Consider the following 12,507-nt stretch of genomic DNA (forward strand, 5'->3'; position numbering starts at 1 on the left):
GGCAGGAATCACAGGAGTCCAGGGTCACCGACTCCATGTGCCCGAGCCCCCTGGGTGACTTGTGAGTGGGGGTCTCAGTAGATGAAAAGGTGGAAGCAGCTGCAGGACGGAAGCCCAGGAGTGTGGCAGGGAGCGTGCATCAGAAAGCAGCGCCAAGCCTCTTCCTATCCACCAGAGGGCGCCAGCGTGAGGCTTCCATTCCACTCCTCTTTCCAAGACTCTGCTCCATCTTACACTCCCCTGAATGTGTAAGATTCAGGCCCCACCACTCCTGGGTCTGGCCCCACTCCGTGACACCCCAGGTCCCCGACCTGTTTGATCTTCTCGCGCTGCTCAGCGGCGCTGCCCCCTCCGTTGATGTGGAGGCTCTTCTTGTACATGGCCATGCGCGTCTTGCCCTCACTTCTCTGAATCTTGGGCAGCCGCGCCTTCTCCTGCTGCTGCCGCACCTTCAGCTGCTCAATCATGCGCTGGTTGTAGCGCTGCATCTGCTCGCGCTCCTGAGAGGGACACCCAGAGGGGACAAGGTCAGCTGCTTCACGCACACAGGTGAAATCAGAGGTCAGGGCTGCCACGCGCCACTCAGGAGCCCAGGACCCGCGTGGTTCAGAATGCTCACAACAAGGCTCGCATCATTTGACTTCTCTCTTAAGTAACATTTTCTATTTTCAATTTTAAAATTACCATCAATAATGTTTTAGAGTCTTACCTTCGGAATGCCTTCTCATTTAACCAATTGGTAGCATGCTATCCTGAGCTATTATCTCAGAGCAAAATGTACATTAATGGGATGGTTCCTCATTATTGATAGGTGTCAATTCATATTTTTTAAAGTCTTGATAAATTTGAATATTTTCCTTCACCTAACACTTGTATTTCAAAACTTAGCACAGGCATCACTTCTAAGAAGCCTCCCCTGACTTTCTAGCCAGGTAGGGCATGTTTATTCCAAACTGCCACAGCCTTGGGCTGACTTCCAACACTGTACTTAGGTTAGGAGTTGTAATAACCCACACCAGATCTCAGTTTAACCTGTCTCTGTCCCCACTAAAGGGACTAAACCAAGACAATTGCACAGAAGTAGAGTGCTCCAGCCACACAGAAGGGGCCCTTCTCTGGGCTGGGGAGGTTAGGGAAAGCTTCCTGGCAGAAGCAGTATTTAAGTTGAGACTTGAATGTATTTTGAAAGACTTCAGACAATAGTAGAAAGCTACAGTAATAAAAACTGTGTGGTACTGGGAAATCTATGGCAGTCCAGTGGTTAGGACTCCTGAGATTTCACTGCCAAGGGCCCAGTTTGATCCTTGGTCAGGAAACTAAGATCCCACAGGCTGTGAGATAAACAATAAAATAAAATAAAAATAAGTCTATCCAAAAAATAAAAAGGACAGCGTGGTATTGGTACAAAAACAGATATATGGATCAATGGAACAGACTAAAGCCCAGAAATAAACCTCCACACCTACAATCTTCAACAATGCAAATCAAAACTACAATGAGGTACTACTTCACATTTGTCAGAATGGCCATCATTAAACTGTCTACAAATAACAAATGCTAGAGAGGGTGTGGAGGAAAGGGAACAGCCCTACACTGTCGGTGGGAATGTAAGTCAGTATAGCCACTATGGAGAACAGTATGGAAGTTCCTCAAAAAACTAAGAGCTACCATATGATCCGTCAATCCCACTCTTCGGGAGACAACACTATAATTCAAAAAGATACATGCACCCCTATGTTCACAGCAGCACTCTTTATAATAGTGAAGACACGGAAGCAACCTAAATGTCCACTGACAGAGGCATGGATAAAGAAGATGTGCACACGTATCCAGTGGAATACTACTCAGCCATAAAAACACAAAGTAATGCCTTTTGCAGCAGCATGGACAGACCTAGAGGTTACCATACTAAGTGGAGAGACAAATACCAAATGATATCACTTACATGTGGAATCTAAAATAAGGGCACAAATGAACCTGTCTACAAAACAGAAACAAACTCAGAGAATAGAGTTTACTCAGAGAATAGCTGCCAAGAGCGGGGGTGGGGGTGGGAGGGATGGACAGGGATTGACTGGGGTTTGGGGGTTAGCAGATGCAAACTATTACATTCAGAATGCATAAACAGCAAGGTCCTACTGTACAGCACACGGATCTATATCCAACCTCCCGGGAGAAACCATAATGGAAAAGACTATAAAAAAAGACTGTGTATGTGTCTCTATGTGTGTGAGTCACTCTGCTGTCCAGCAGAAATTAACACAACATTGTAAATCAATTATAACCAAAGAAAGTAAAAAGTATTCTGAGAGAATGCATGGGAAAGACAAAGTGAAAGTGGAAAGGAGGGCAGGACGAAAGAAAGGAAAAAGGGGGAGAAAGTGAGACATATGCGTCAGGCGTCAGGGTCAGGGAGGGAGCTTCCATGATTCCTGGCCCCTGGATCTGAGGCAGGACATCGCCGAGAACCTCTCGAGCCTCCCTGTGGCCACCCGGCTCCTCTGAGAGATGCGCGGGGTGGCCTCCCGGCCCCCCAGGGGCAGCCCGGGAACCGCGGGCTCGCAGCCTCACCTTCTCATGCTTGCGCAGCAGCTCGTGCCGCTGGAGGAAGTACTGGTCTTTGAGCTGCTGCTTCACCAGCTGGTGCCTCTCCTGCAGGTGATGCTCCTCCATCTCCCACAGCGCCGCCTCCCGGTCTGCAGCGGACACAGCACCCAGTGAGGTGCAGATGGCCAGAGCCCCCAGGCCCTCCCCTCCACTCCCGAGCCTGGTCTCGTCACACCGCAGCTGGTGATGGCGCTGCCTCATCAGCCTATGTTGGCTGAGCCACCAGCTAGGAATTTCCTCAGCACCTCGGGTGAGAGCTCCCCGCAGCATACAGCAGGAAGTGTTTGGAGTGTCAGGGCGTCAGGAGCCGGAGAAACCAGAGACATAGGCTAGAACCCAGCCATATCACTGGGGTTTGGGATGGACAAAAAGACTGCTTCAGGCCCCATCTCCCACCTCTGCCAAATGGCATACCATGGAGGGAGAAATATCCTTGGAAGACACTGTTACATTCTGTCTGCACTGCGCCTGTGCTTCCCTAAGGGGCAGATGGGAAGCGCTCATGTGGAAACCTCCTGAAGAAGGTATGACAGGTATGACTATATCCTACTTTGAAAAATGGATGGGACCCTCCACATCCCCTCTATGCATTCTGGAATAGTACCTGGCATTTTATCACTGGAAGTCCATTAGTACTACAGGGCAGGGAGGTGGGGTCAGATGGAGAACATCACGCCCTGCAAGACGTAGCCGGTCCTGCTCAGCCCACTGTGAAAGTTCCATCTATTTTGCTTCCCTCCTGTCCCATGAAAGCCAGCATCTGCCCACAGGACACCGAAGCAGCGATTTGGCTTCCAAACCAATCAGAACCACAGTCCCACAAGTAGGATGGTTCTTACAGACCATCACATGATAAGAAAAGGAAGCAAGGGGAAGGAACTTTTCCCAAACACCCGTGGCTCTGTTCAGGATGTCGGAATACCAAGGACTCATTTTGCTTGGTCCACGCTAAGTACTGGCTCACAGCGTTTAACTGCCCTGGCCCTCGGAGTCCTGGCTGCAGTCCCCGGTATAATGATGAGCCAGAAACAGCACTCGGGTATCAGTCCTATGTTCACCTCTTTAGGCCCACAGCCCACAGGCACCAAAGTCCAGTTTTCACTCAGCCAGCTGCTGTAAACGGAGTTCAGCCCACAGAGTTCTAGCCATTTGGAGCCTGCTTGCTTTCCATACCCCGTAAAATTGTACCCAACATCTGCTGGCCATAAAAAGACAGCCTGGGGGCTATATAAAGACCCCAAGCCCTGCGTCCTGCGGAGCGCCCTACCCAGAGCCTCCCAGCGGAGCTCTGCGCGCCGAAGGCCGTCGCCCAGAGGCGCGAGCTCGCCAGTTTCCAGGCGCCCCTCTGCCCCCTCCCCCGGGCGGGGACGCGCACTGTTGCCGCTGCACAGTCCCGAGCTGGGAGGGGCCCGCCAGCACCAAAGCTGCCAAAACCCCACCCCGGCGGGGGCCGGAAGGCCGTGGCTTCGAGAGGTCTGCATCCAAGGCCCACGCGGCCGCTCGCGAGCAGTGCCGCTCTGGCCAAAGCACGGCTGCTCTCCGCGCCTCGGTTTCCTCGTCTCCAAAAACGGGCAAACGCAGGGCCTGCCTTGTGGGCTTGAGAGGGTACGATGTGGTGAAGGTACAAGGTGGAGGCACACGGCCTGGCAGAGGAGGCGTTCAACACGGGACACGGCTGCTCTGAGGGGCTCTGGATTCTGTCCGCACCTCCCCACCCCGCCGACCGGCTCACTGATCCACTGATACAGCTCCCACCCATTCTGCGTCGCTTCCTTTTCTCCTTCCTCCTTGCCGTGTGCCAGCATGTTAAATCGTGTTATTGATAATGGTATCTCTGCCTCAGTCTTGACTTCAGTGGGGGTTTTCCTCCTGTCTCACCACGAGGCTGATGTCTGGTCTGAGGGTGGACAAGTCCCAGCGTCCGTTCCCGCCCAGGGCTGGGCCGTCCGTTCAGGCCCGACCTGCACCCCCGCTCTAGGCACCCACCTCGCAGGAGCTCCTGCTTCCTCGTGAGGCACTCGCGCTCCTTGTCGCAGATCTCCCGCCTGTTGTCGGCCGTGATCCTCTTCATCGCCAGCTCCAGGTCTTCCTTCTGCTTGGCCACGAACTCCCGGTCCTGTTAAGGTTGGGTATTCACAATTTTAGGGGTGAGAATTCCCTGGTGGTCCAGTGGCTAGGACTCCACTCTTCTCTCTGCCCAGGGCCAGGGTTCAATCCTGCTCAGGGAACTAAAACCCCACAAGACACATGGCAGGGCCAAAAAAATTTTTTCAAACATTTTAAGTGTGTTTTTGGTTTTGTTGTTATTTTCTTAGAGATGCATATTGAGGTACTTACAGGTGAAATCATATGAGGTCTGGGGGTCAATTCAAAATAATACAGTAGGGTGGGGAAGTGAGCAGATAGGGGCTGATCACTGCTGGGGTCAGGCGGTTGTTCAGCCACACAGTCATGTCCAACTCTTTACGGTTATTATATTATTATACCTATTTGTGCCTATGTTTTCCTTAATAAACAGTAAAAGCTAAAATTTAAAATTTTAGCTACCATCTATGATGTAGATAACCCACAAGGACCCACTGTATGGCACAGAGAATGATACTCAATATTTTGTAATAACCTGCAAGGGAAAAGAATCTGAAAAAGAATATCACACACACATATATATCTGAATCACTACGCTGCATACCTAAAACTAACACAACATTGTATACTTCAATAAAAAAACACTAAATTAAAAAATTTAAAACTTTAGGAAACATGTTAAGAAACTAAAATTTGCACTAATGTTATCACTCATTGCCAGCAGCTGGTTTTGGTACATTTATATAAATGTATCTACATCTATTGTTTCAAAAATTACTTTTAAAGACTTGAAGAGATATTTATACACCCATATTCATGGCCCTATTATTCACAATAGCCAAGGGATTGGAAACAACTCAAGTGTCCATAAACAGATACACAGATAAACACAGTGTGGTGTACACATACAGTGAAATATTATTCAGGCTTTAAACGGCAGGAAATCCTTATACACGCTACAATGCAGATGAACCTTAAGGATGCGGTAAGTGAAGTAAACCAGACACCAGAGGATAAGTAATGCGTAATTCCACTTATATGAGGTCAAATTTGTAAAGACAGAAAGTAGAATGGTGGTCGTCAGGCACTGGAGAGAGGGTGTAGTGGGGAGTTCTTGGTTAAACTCTGGGTACAGAGCTTCTGTTGGGAAAGATACAGAGTTCTGGGGTGGATCGTGGTGATGGTAATGCACAATGATGTTAATGTACTTAGAATCATTTAAACATGACTAAGATATCAAATTTTATGTCAATTTTCCACAATTTGTAAAAATTATTAAAAAGACCTTTCCACGTCATAATGTAACCTTCTATCAAAAATATATTTTAATGGCTGAATATATTTCATGGTATAACTACACTCTAACTTATCAAACCAATACATAAGAGGTTGCTTATAGATTTTCTTTTAGATACTGCTGCTCTTCCCATTCTGGTAGCTAAATGTCCTTGAGCCTCTGTGATAACTCATCTGTAAGATTAGCCCTCGAAGCAGAAAATCTAGGCCAAAGGATGGCTTCTGGGGGCTCTTGATACATTTTTGAGGCTCATGATGCAATTGCCAGAGTGGTTTCCAAGGGCCAGTCTGCTCCCCTCTCAAGGGAGGAGGACCTGTCTCCCCGCCACTCCCCAGCACTGCATTCTTCCCCTAATCAGAGCATCCAGGACAGGCTGTAGGAAAGCAAGAGAGTCTGGAGCCAGATTCAGCTTGAGGCCTCGGACCCCAGTGTTAACCGTGCGCTGTCAACTCTCCGAGCCCTAGTTTCTTCCCCTGTAAAGGGAAAAACGAACAGCACCTATCCTGGTAAGCTGTTAACACTAAACTAGATAATATATTAATACAAATACATTTGTAATGGTAGACTCTAATGTTCTTTGCATTCGGGGACAGAGGAAGTGGGAGAAGATGGGAGCATGAAGTGGGAAGAAGGCTGGTGAGGCTGGAGCAGAGGGGACTGAGAGAGGTGGACAGGAACCAGACCTCCAGGGCCTTGCAAGCACACGAGAAGGCTGATCTGGTCAGATGGGTAAAGTGAAGGTTTATCCATGCGAAGGGCTTAAAGGCCAGGGCTTTGGGGGGAGGGTGTCATGATCAGATCTGGATCAGGTTTGGAATTCGTGTTGATCACACCAACTGGTATGACAGAAAAGAGCTGCAAGAGCTTCAAGGAAACTAGCTGGGAGGTTACTGAAGTAGTCCAGGCAAAAGACGACAGGCTCGGGGGTCACAGAGATGCTGACAACTTGATGGACTCAGAGAGAGTTTGGAGATTAAAAAAAAAAAATCCAAACTCTGAGAAGCAGTGACGAACTGAGGGAAAAGAGGCACCAGGAATGACAAGGCCTCTGGTCTCACAACGCAATGGAGGACAGTGACCCCTTGGAACGTGAGAACAGGACAAGGTCTGGGAGATCTGGGCCTGATGTCTTTGAGACTCCAAGTGGGCAGATGGATATACTGGGTTGGTCAAGGAGATGCGATGTACAAACAACCATAAAACGAGGCAGGAGGTGCTAAAGGCTTTGGGAGAGATGGAAATAAACATCTGTGGTGTCTCGCAGAGATGGGAGAGCTCACTTCCAGCTGGAGTGAGGGGAATCAAGGAAGGCTGCGTGGGAGAGGTGATAAAAGGGATAACCAGGATCATCTGATATAGATATTCAGAATATGGGATAGGGGGTCTCCCTAGTGGCTCAGTGGTTAAGAATCTGCCTGCCAAAGCTGGAGACTCAGGTTCGATCCCTGGGTCGGAAAGATCCCCTGAGAAGGAAATGGCAACCCACTCCAGCATTCTGGGAAATCCCATGAACAGAGGAGCCTGGCGGGCTACAATCTATGGGGCTGCAAAAGAGCTGGACACGACTGAGCACAAGCAAGAATGAGACATAGGTGAACATTCAAGGGCAGGGCACGGACATAGACAGAGAAGTACTTGGGGCATCATTCAGGGTCTCAAACCTGGGACTCCCCAACCCCTCCAACCCCCCAGCTCAGGGACAAGCACTCACGAGAAGCTGCTTTTTCTGAGTGTGCTCCTCCATCTTCTGCTTCATGCTCTCCTTCCGCTGCTGCCTGGGGAGCTTCTCCACCTCATTCTTCACCTACACCAGAAACAGCAGAGAATTGCTGGGTCAGGGTACCTCCTCACACTTCATATCAAACAACCCTTCAATCCCAGAACTCCTGGGCACTAGCGCTCACCCTGCTCTCCACCCCGGTGACAGAGGGCATCCCCTGGCCACCAGTCTGCTGCTGGCTCCAATTTCCAAGACTCCCCCAGAGCACATAAGTGCTGTTTTTGCTGTCTGGTATCCATGCCCCTTCTTTTGATGACAGTATCTCAGTTTCATTTAGGGCAGTGTTGCTCAACTTCCTTCTAAACTGTTGTCCCCTCAGAAGCCCTTCTCAACATTGTTTCACAGTTACCGACCTCCATGAAATGTTAATCCCACAAATAACACTGTCAATCTGTTAAACCATATAATATCTAAGACGTTTTTAATTCCTTGGGGGTGATATCACTCTGGCTGAGAACGCATGTCTTAAGTAGCTCCCACTCAGCGTCTGAGGTTCAGGTATAACTGATGCCTCAACCCCAGCTGACCCCAGGCTGAGCATAAGATCGAGGCTGTCTATCAGCATATCCCATGCCTTGGCCTCAGAGACTGGTTCAGAGATGAGCAAGCAGTCCTCGCCAGACTATGAGAGCTTCAAGATGTTTGCTAAACTATTGGGGAAAGCCACTCTCTGCCCTTCAGGGTTGCTGATCCGGGAGGATGTAGGTCATGGTGGGCCACTCTGGAGGGATCTGCTCGAGACAGAATCAACTCAGGGAAGCAATGTTAAAAAATGAGGAAGGTGACATTTCTGGCTTCCTGGTCAGAGGCTAACAGTATTCTCAAGCCAGCCAGAAGTGGGTTTCTGTCTTTGATAACAGAAGAAAGAGAAGAGATTCATGACACTTCTCTGTAAGGAACCTAGATTTCCTCAGACAGTTTTCTGTGAATAACTTATATCTTTACAGGCACCTGATATCTCAAAACATACACTCACTGACAGGTTCCTTAGGAGCAGCAAGTGAGGGTAAAAATACTGTGATTAAAAAAAGAGCTTTCCAGGAGAGTTCTGCTTCTGACATAATGAGGTAAGTCAATACAACCCCTCTTTCCTGTTGAATACAATGACAAAATCTGGATAAAATACAAAAAGCAACTACCTGAGGACTCTGAAAAGTAAACAAAACCAGGTGACTATGAAAGGGAGTCAAGACTTAGAGAAGGGCTGGTACTGGGGGCGAGTTTCCTGGCTTTTCTTTTTCCTTTTGCCCTCCTAGCTGTGCCCCAATCCTGGACAGTGATGCTGTGAGATAGTAGGCAGAACCCTAACAGACCTCGTGCTTCTGGCCAGAGAACCAGGCGACAGTCAATAAAGTGAACAGACCTTTAGCCAGATTGACAAAGGAGGAGGACGGCAAGCAGAGGGAAAAGGAGGCAGAAGACAAAGAGGATACGGCAACACAAACCACCACAGACCCCGCAGCCACGGAAAGGGCGCCGAGCGAGCCCCAGGAGCAGCTCAGCCCATTCGGCGAAACAGACGAATCCCTTGAAAGAAAGTACCAAAGCACATTCAGGAAGAAACGAATAACTAAAACCAGAGCAACACTGAAAGAAAACCACAGACCAATATATTCTCAATGAATACAGACTCAAAAATCCTCACCAAAATAATAGCAAATTCAATCCAGTAATATATCAAAAGGAAAATACATAATGACCAAGTGGGCTCTATCCCAGGAATGTAAAGCTCATTCAATATGTGAGAATCAGTCAATATAATTCACAGTATCAGTACACTAAAGAAGAAAAACTATATGATCATATCAATATAGGAGAACCATTTGCTAAAGTTCAGCATCCATTCATGACAAAATCTATTAGCAAACTAGAAATAGAATGGAACTTCCTTAATCTGAAAGACAGCATCTACAAAAACCCTAATGCTAACATCGTACTTTACTGTAAAATACTAAATGTTTTCCCCTTAAGACTGGGAACAAGGCAAAGATGTCCACTTAAATTAATAGTAATTAAAATTAATAGTGAGTCCTGTTTAACATCCCACTACAGGTCCTGGCCAGCGTGATAAAGCAAGAAAAATAAACAAACAATATATAGATTAAAAAAAAAGAAATATGATGAACAATAAGGTCGTACTGTACAGCACAGGGAACCACATTCAATATCCTGTGCTAAACCACGAATAGAAAAGAATATGGGCTTCCCCTGTGGCTCAGCTGATTAAGAGTCCACCCGCAATGCGCGAGACCTGGGTTTGACCTCTGGGTTGGGAAAATCCCCTGGAGAAGGGAAAGGCTACCCACTCCAGTATCCTGGCCTGGAGAATTCTATGGACTGTATAGTCCATGGGGTTGCAAAGAATATGAAAGAGAATATATATTTCTGTATAACTGAGTCACTTTTCTTTACAGCAGAAATTAACATAACATGCTAAGTAAACTATACTTCAATAAAAAAAATTTTTTTAATAAAAAAGAAGAAATGAAACTGTTTGCAAAATTGTTGTCTATGTAGAAAAATCCCAAGTCTGTTTTTTCCGAAAGTCCTAGACCCGATGAGTTTAAGCGAGATCAATATATGGGCTCAATATACCAATATTTTCCTATACTCTAGCTTTGACATTAGAAATTGACATTAAAAAATAGTATCTTGTACAATAGCACAAATGAACTAAATATAATTCTAACAAAGTATATGCTGACTTTGTTAGCTGAAAACTATAAAACACTAAGGAAGGATGTTAAAGAAGACCTAAACAAATGGATATATTATGTTCATAGAAGGGAAGGTTCAATATTGCTCTGATTCCATGCTCCCTAAATTGATCCATGAATTCAACTCAATCTCAATCAAAAATTCCAGCAGATATTTTTACAGAAATCAATAAGCTGATTCTAAGATATATATAGACGGGCAAAGGAACTAGAATAACCAAAATAATTTTGGAAAAAAAGGAATAAAGTTGGAGGACTCCTGATTTACACTACCTGATTTACTGTAAAAATATATTTATCAAGCCATCATAGAATTGGTGAAAGGTAGACAAATAGATCAATGGAACTGCATACAGTCCAGTTATAGACACACACAAATATCTGGTCGATTGATTTTGCAAGAAGATGCAAAGGCAGATCAATGGAGAAGGACAGTCCTTTCAGCAAATGGTGCTAGAAAACTGGACATCCACAGGCAAAAACATTAACAACGGCGAGCCTCACCCACACATTACACATCTAATGTAAAACTTAAAACTGTAACACATCTGAAAGAAAGCATGACCCTGAGCTATGCAAAGACATCTTAGATGTGCCACTAAACACACAATCCATAAAAGAAAAAATGATAAGTAGACTTCATCAGACTAAGTGCTTCTGCTTTATGCAAGACACTGTTAGAAGACCCAAAAGACAAGCCACAGAGGGGCAGCAAACATTTGCAAAATATGTAGCTGACAAAGGACTGCATCCAGAACGTGAAAAGGACTGTCAGAATTCAGTAACAGAAAAGTAAAGAAATCACCCAGCTAAATAAATGAGCAAAAGATTTAAACAGGTACCTTGTCAAAAAAGATATATAGACAGCAAATTAGCACATGAAAAGATATTCAACATTAGTCACTCAGTTCAGTTCAGTTCAGTCGCTCAGGCATGTCCGACTCTTTGCGACCCCATGAATTGCAGCACGCCAGGCCTCCCTGTCCATCACCAACTCCCGGAGTTCACTCAGACTCATGTCCGTCGAGTCAGTGACGCCATCCAGCCATCTCATCCTCTGCCATCCCCTTCTCCTCCTACTCCCAATCCCTCCCAGTATCAAAGTCTTTTCCAATGAGTCAACTCTTCGCATGAGGTGGCCAAAGTATTGGAGTTTCAGCTTCAGCATCATTCCCTCCAAAGAAATTCCAGGGCTGATCTCCTTTAGAATGGACTGGTTGGATCTCCTTGCAGTCCAAGGGACTCTCAAGAGTCTTCTCCAACACCACAGTTCAAAAGCATCAATTCTTTGGCACTCAGCTTCCTTCACAGTCCAACTCTCACATCCATACATGACTACTGGAAAAACCATAGCCTTGACTAGACGGACCTTTGTTGACAAAGTAATGTCTCTGCTTTTCAATATACTATCTAGGTTGGTCATGACTTTTCTTCCAAGGAGTAAGCGTCTTTTAATTTCAAGGCTGCAATCACCATCTGCAGTGATTCTGAAGCCCCAAAAAATAAAGTCTGACACTGTTTCCACTGTTTCCCCCATCTTAATGAAATACAAATAAAAAGTCACAATGCAATTTCACTTCCTATCAGAATGGCAAAAATAGAAAACATCAAACTGGTGATGCCAAGCGCTGGTGATGATGTGGAGCCACTGGAGCGCACGCATTGTTCTGGAGATGTAAAATAATACAGACTCTTTTGGAAAAGGTTGGCAGCCTCTCCTAAAGTTAAGCATACACTTAACATACGACCCCAAAGCCTACCAGCTATCCTATCTTCTTTCAGTTCTCGGGTGTCTTATTCCATGGCTTTAGGTTTGTAATCCAAATCCTGCCCCTGTATTCTTTAGCCTTCTTTAGTCTTAGATTAGGGTTTCTCAACTTTGGCACTACTGACTTTTGGAGCCAAATAATTCTTTGCTGTGGGGGTTTCCTATGCACTGTAGAATGTTAATAGCATCTCTGACCCCTACCTACTAGATGCTATAACACCTTCTCCCCAGTCATAACAACCAAAAATGTTTC

General features: G+C 46.2%; 1 protein-coding gene across 1 annotated transcript in view; it reads right to left on the reverse strand.

The window, feature by feature from the left end:
• The window catches only part of STK10 (serine/threonine kinase 10), a 130,365-nt gene that overhangs the window by 10,311 nt on the left and 107,547 nt on the right, over positions 1 to 12,507 (reverse strand). The window contains exons 13-16 of the mRNA XM_018065487.1: positions 7,701 to 7,793; positions 4,594 to 4,723; positions 2,572 to 2,696; positions 312 to 500 (exon numbers count right to left, since the gene is read on the reverse strand). Of these exons, the coding sequence (XP_017920976.1) occupies positions 312 to 500; positions 2,572 to 2,696; positions 4,594 to 4,723; positions 7,701 to 7,793 (537 nt within the window). The remainder of the gene's footprint in view (positions 1 to 311; positions 501 to 2,571; positions 2,697 to 4,593; positions 4,724 to 7,700; positions 7,794 to 12,507) is intronic.

This window comes from Capra hircus, chromosome 20, assembly GCF_001704415.2.
Source record: "Capra hircus breed San Clemente chromosome 20, ASM170441v1, whole genome shotgun sequence".
In the NCBI taxonomy this organism is placed as follows: Eukaryota; Metazoa; Chordata; class Mammalia; order Artiodactyla; family Bovidae; genus Capra; species Capra hircus.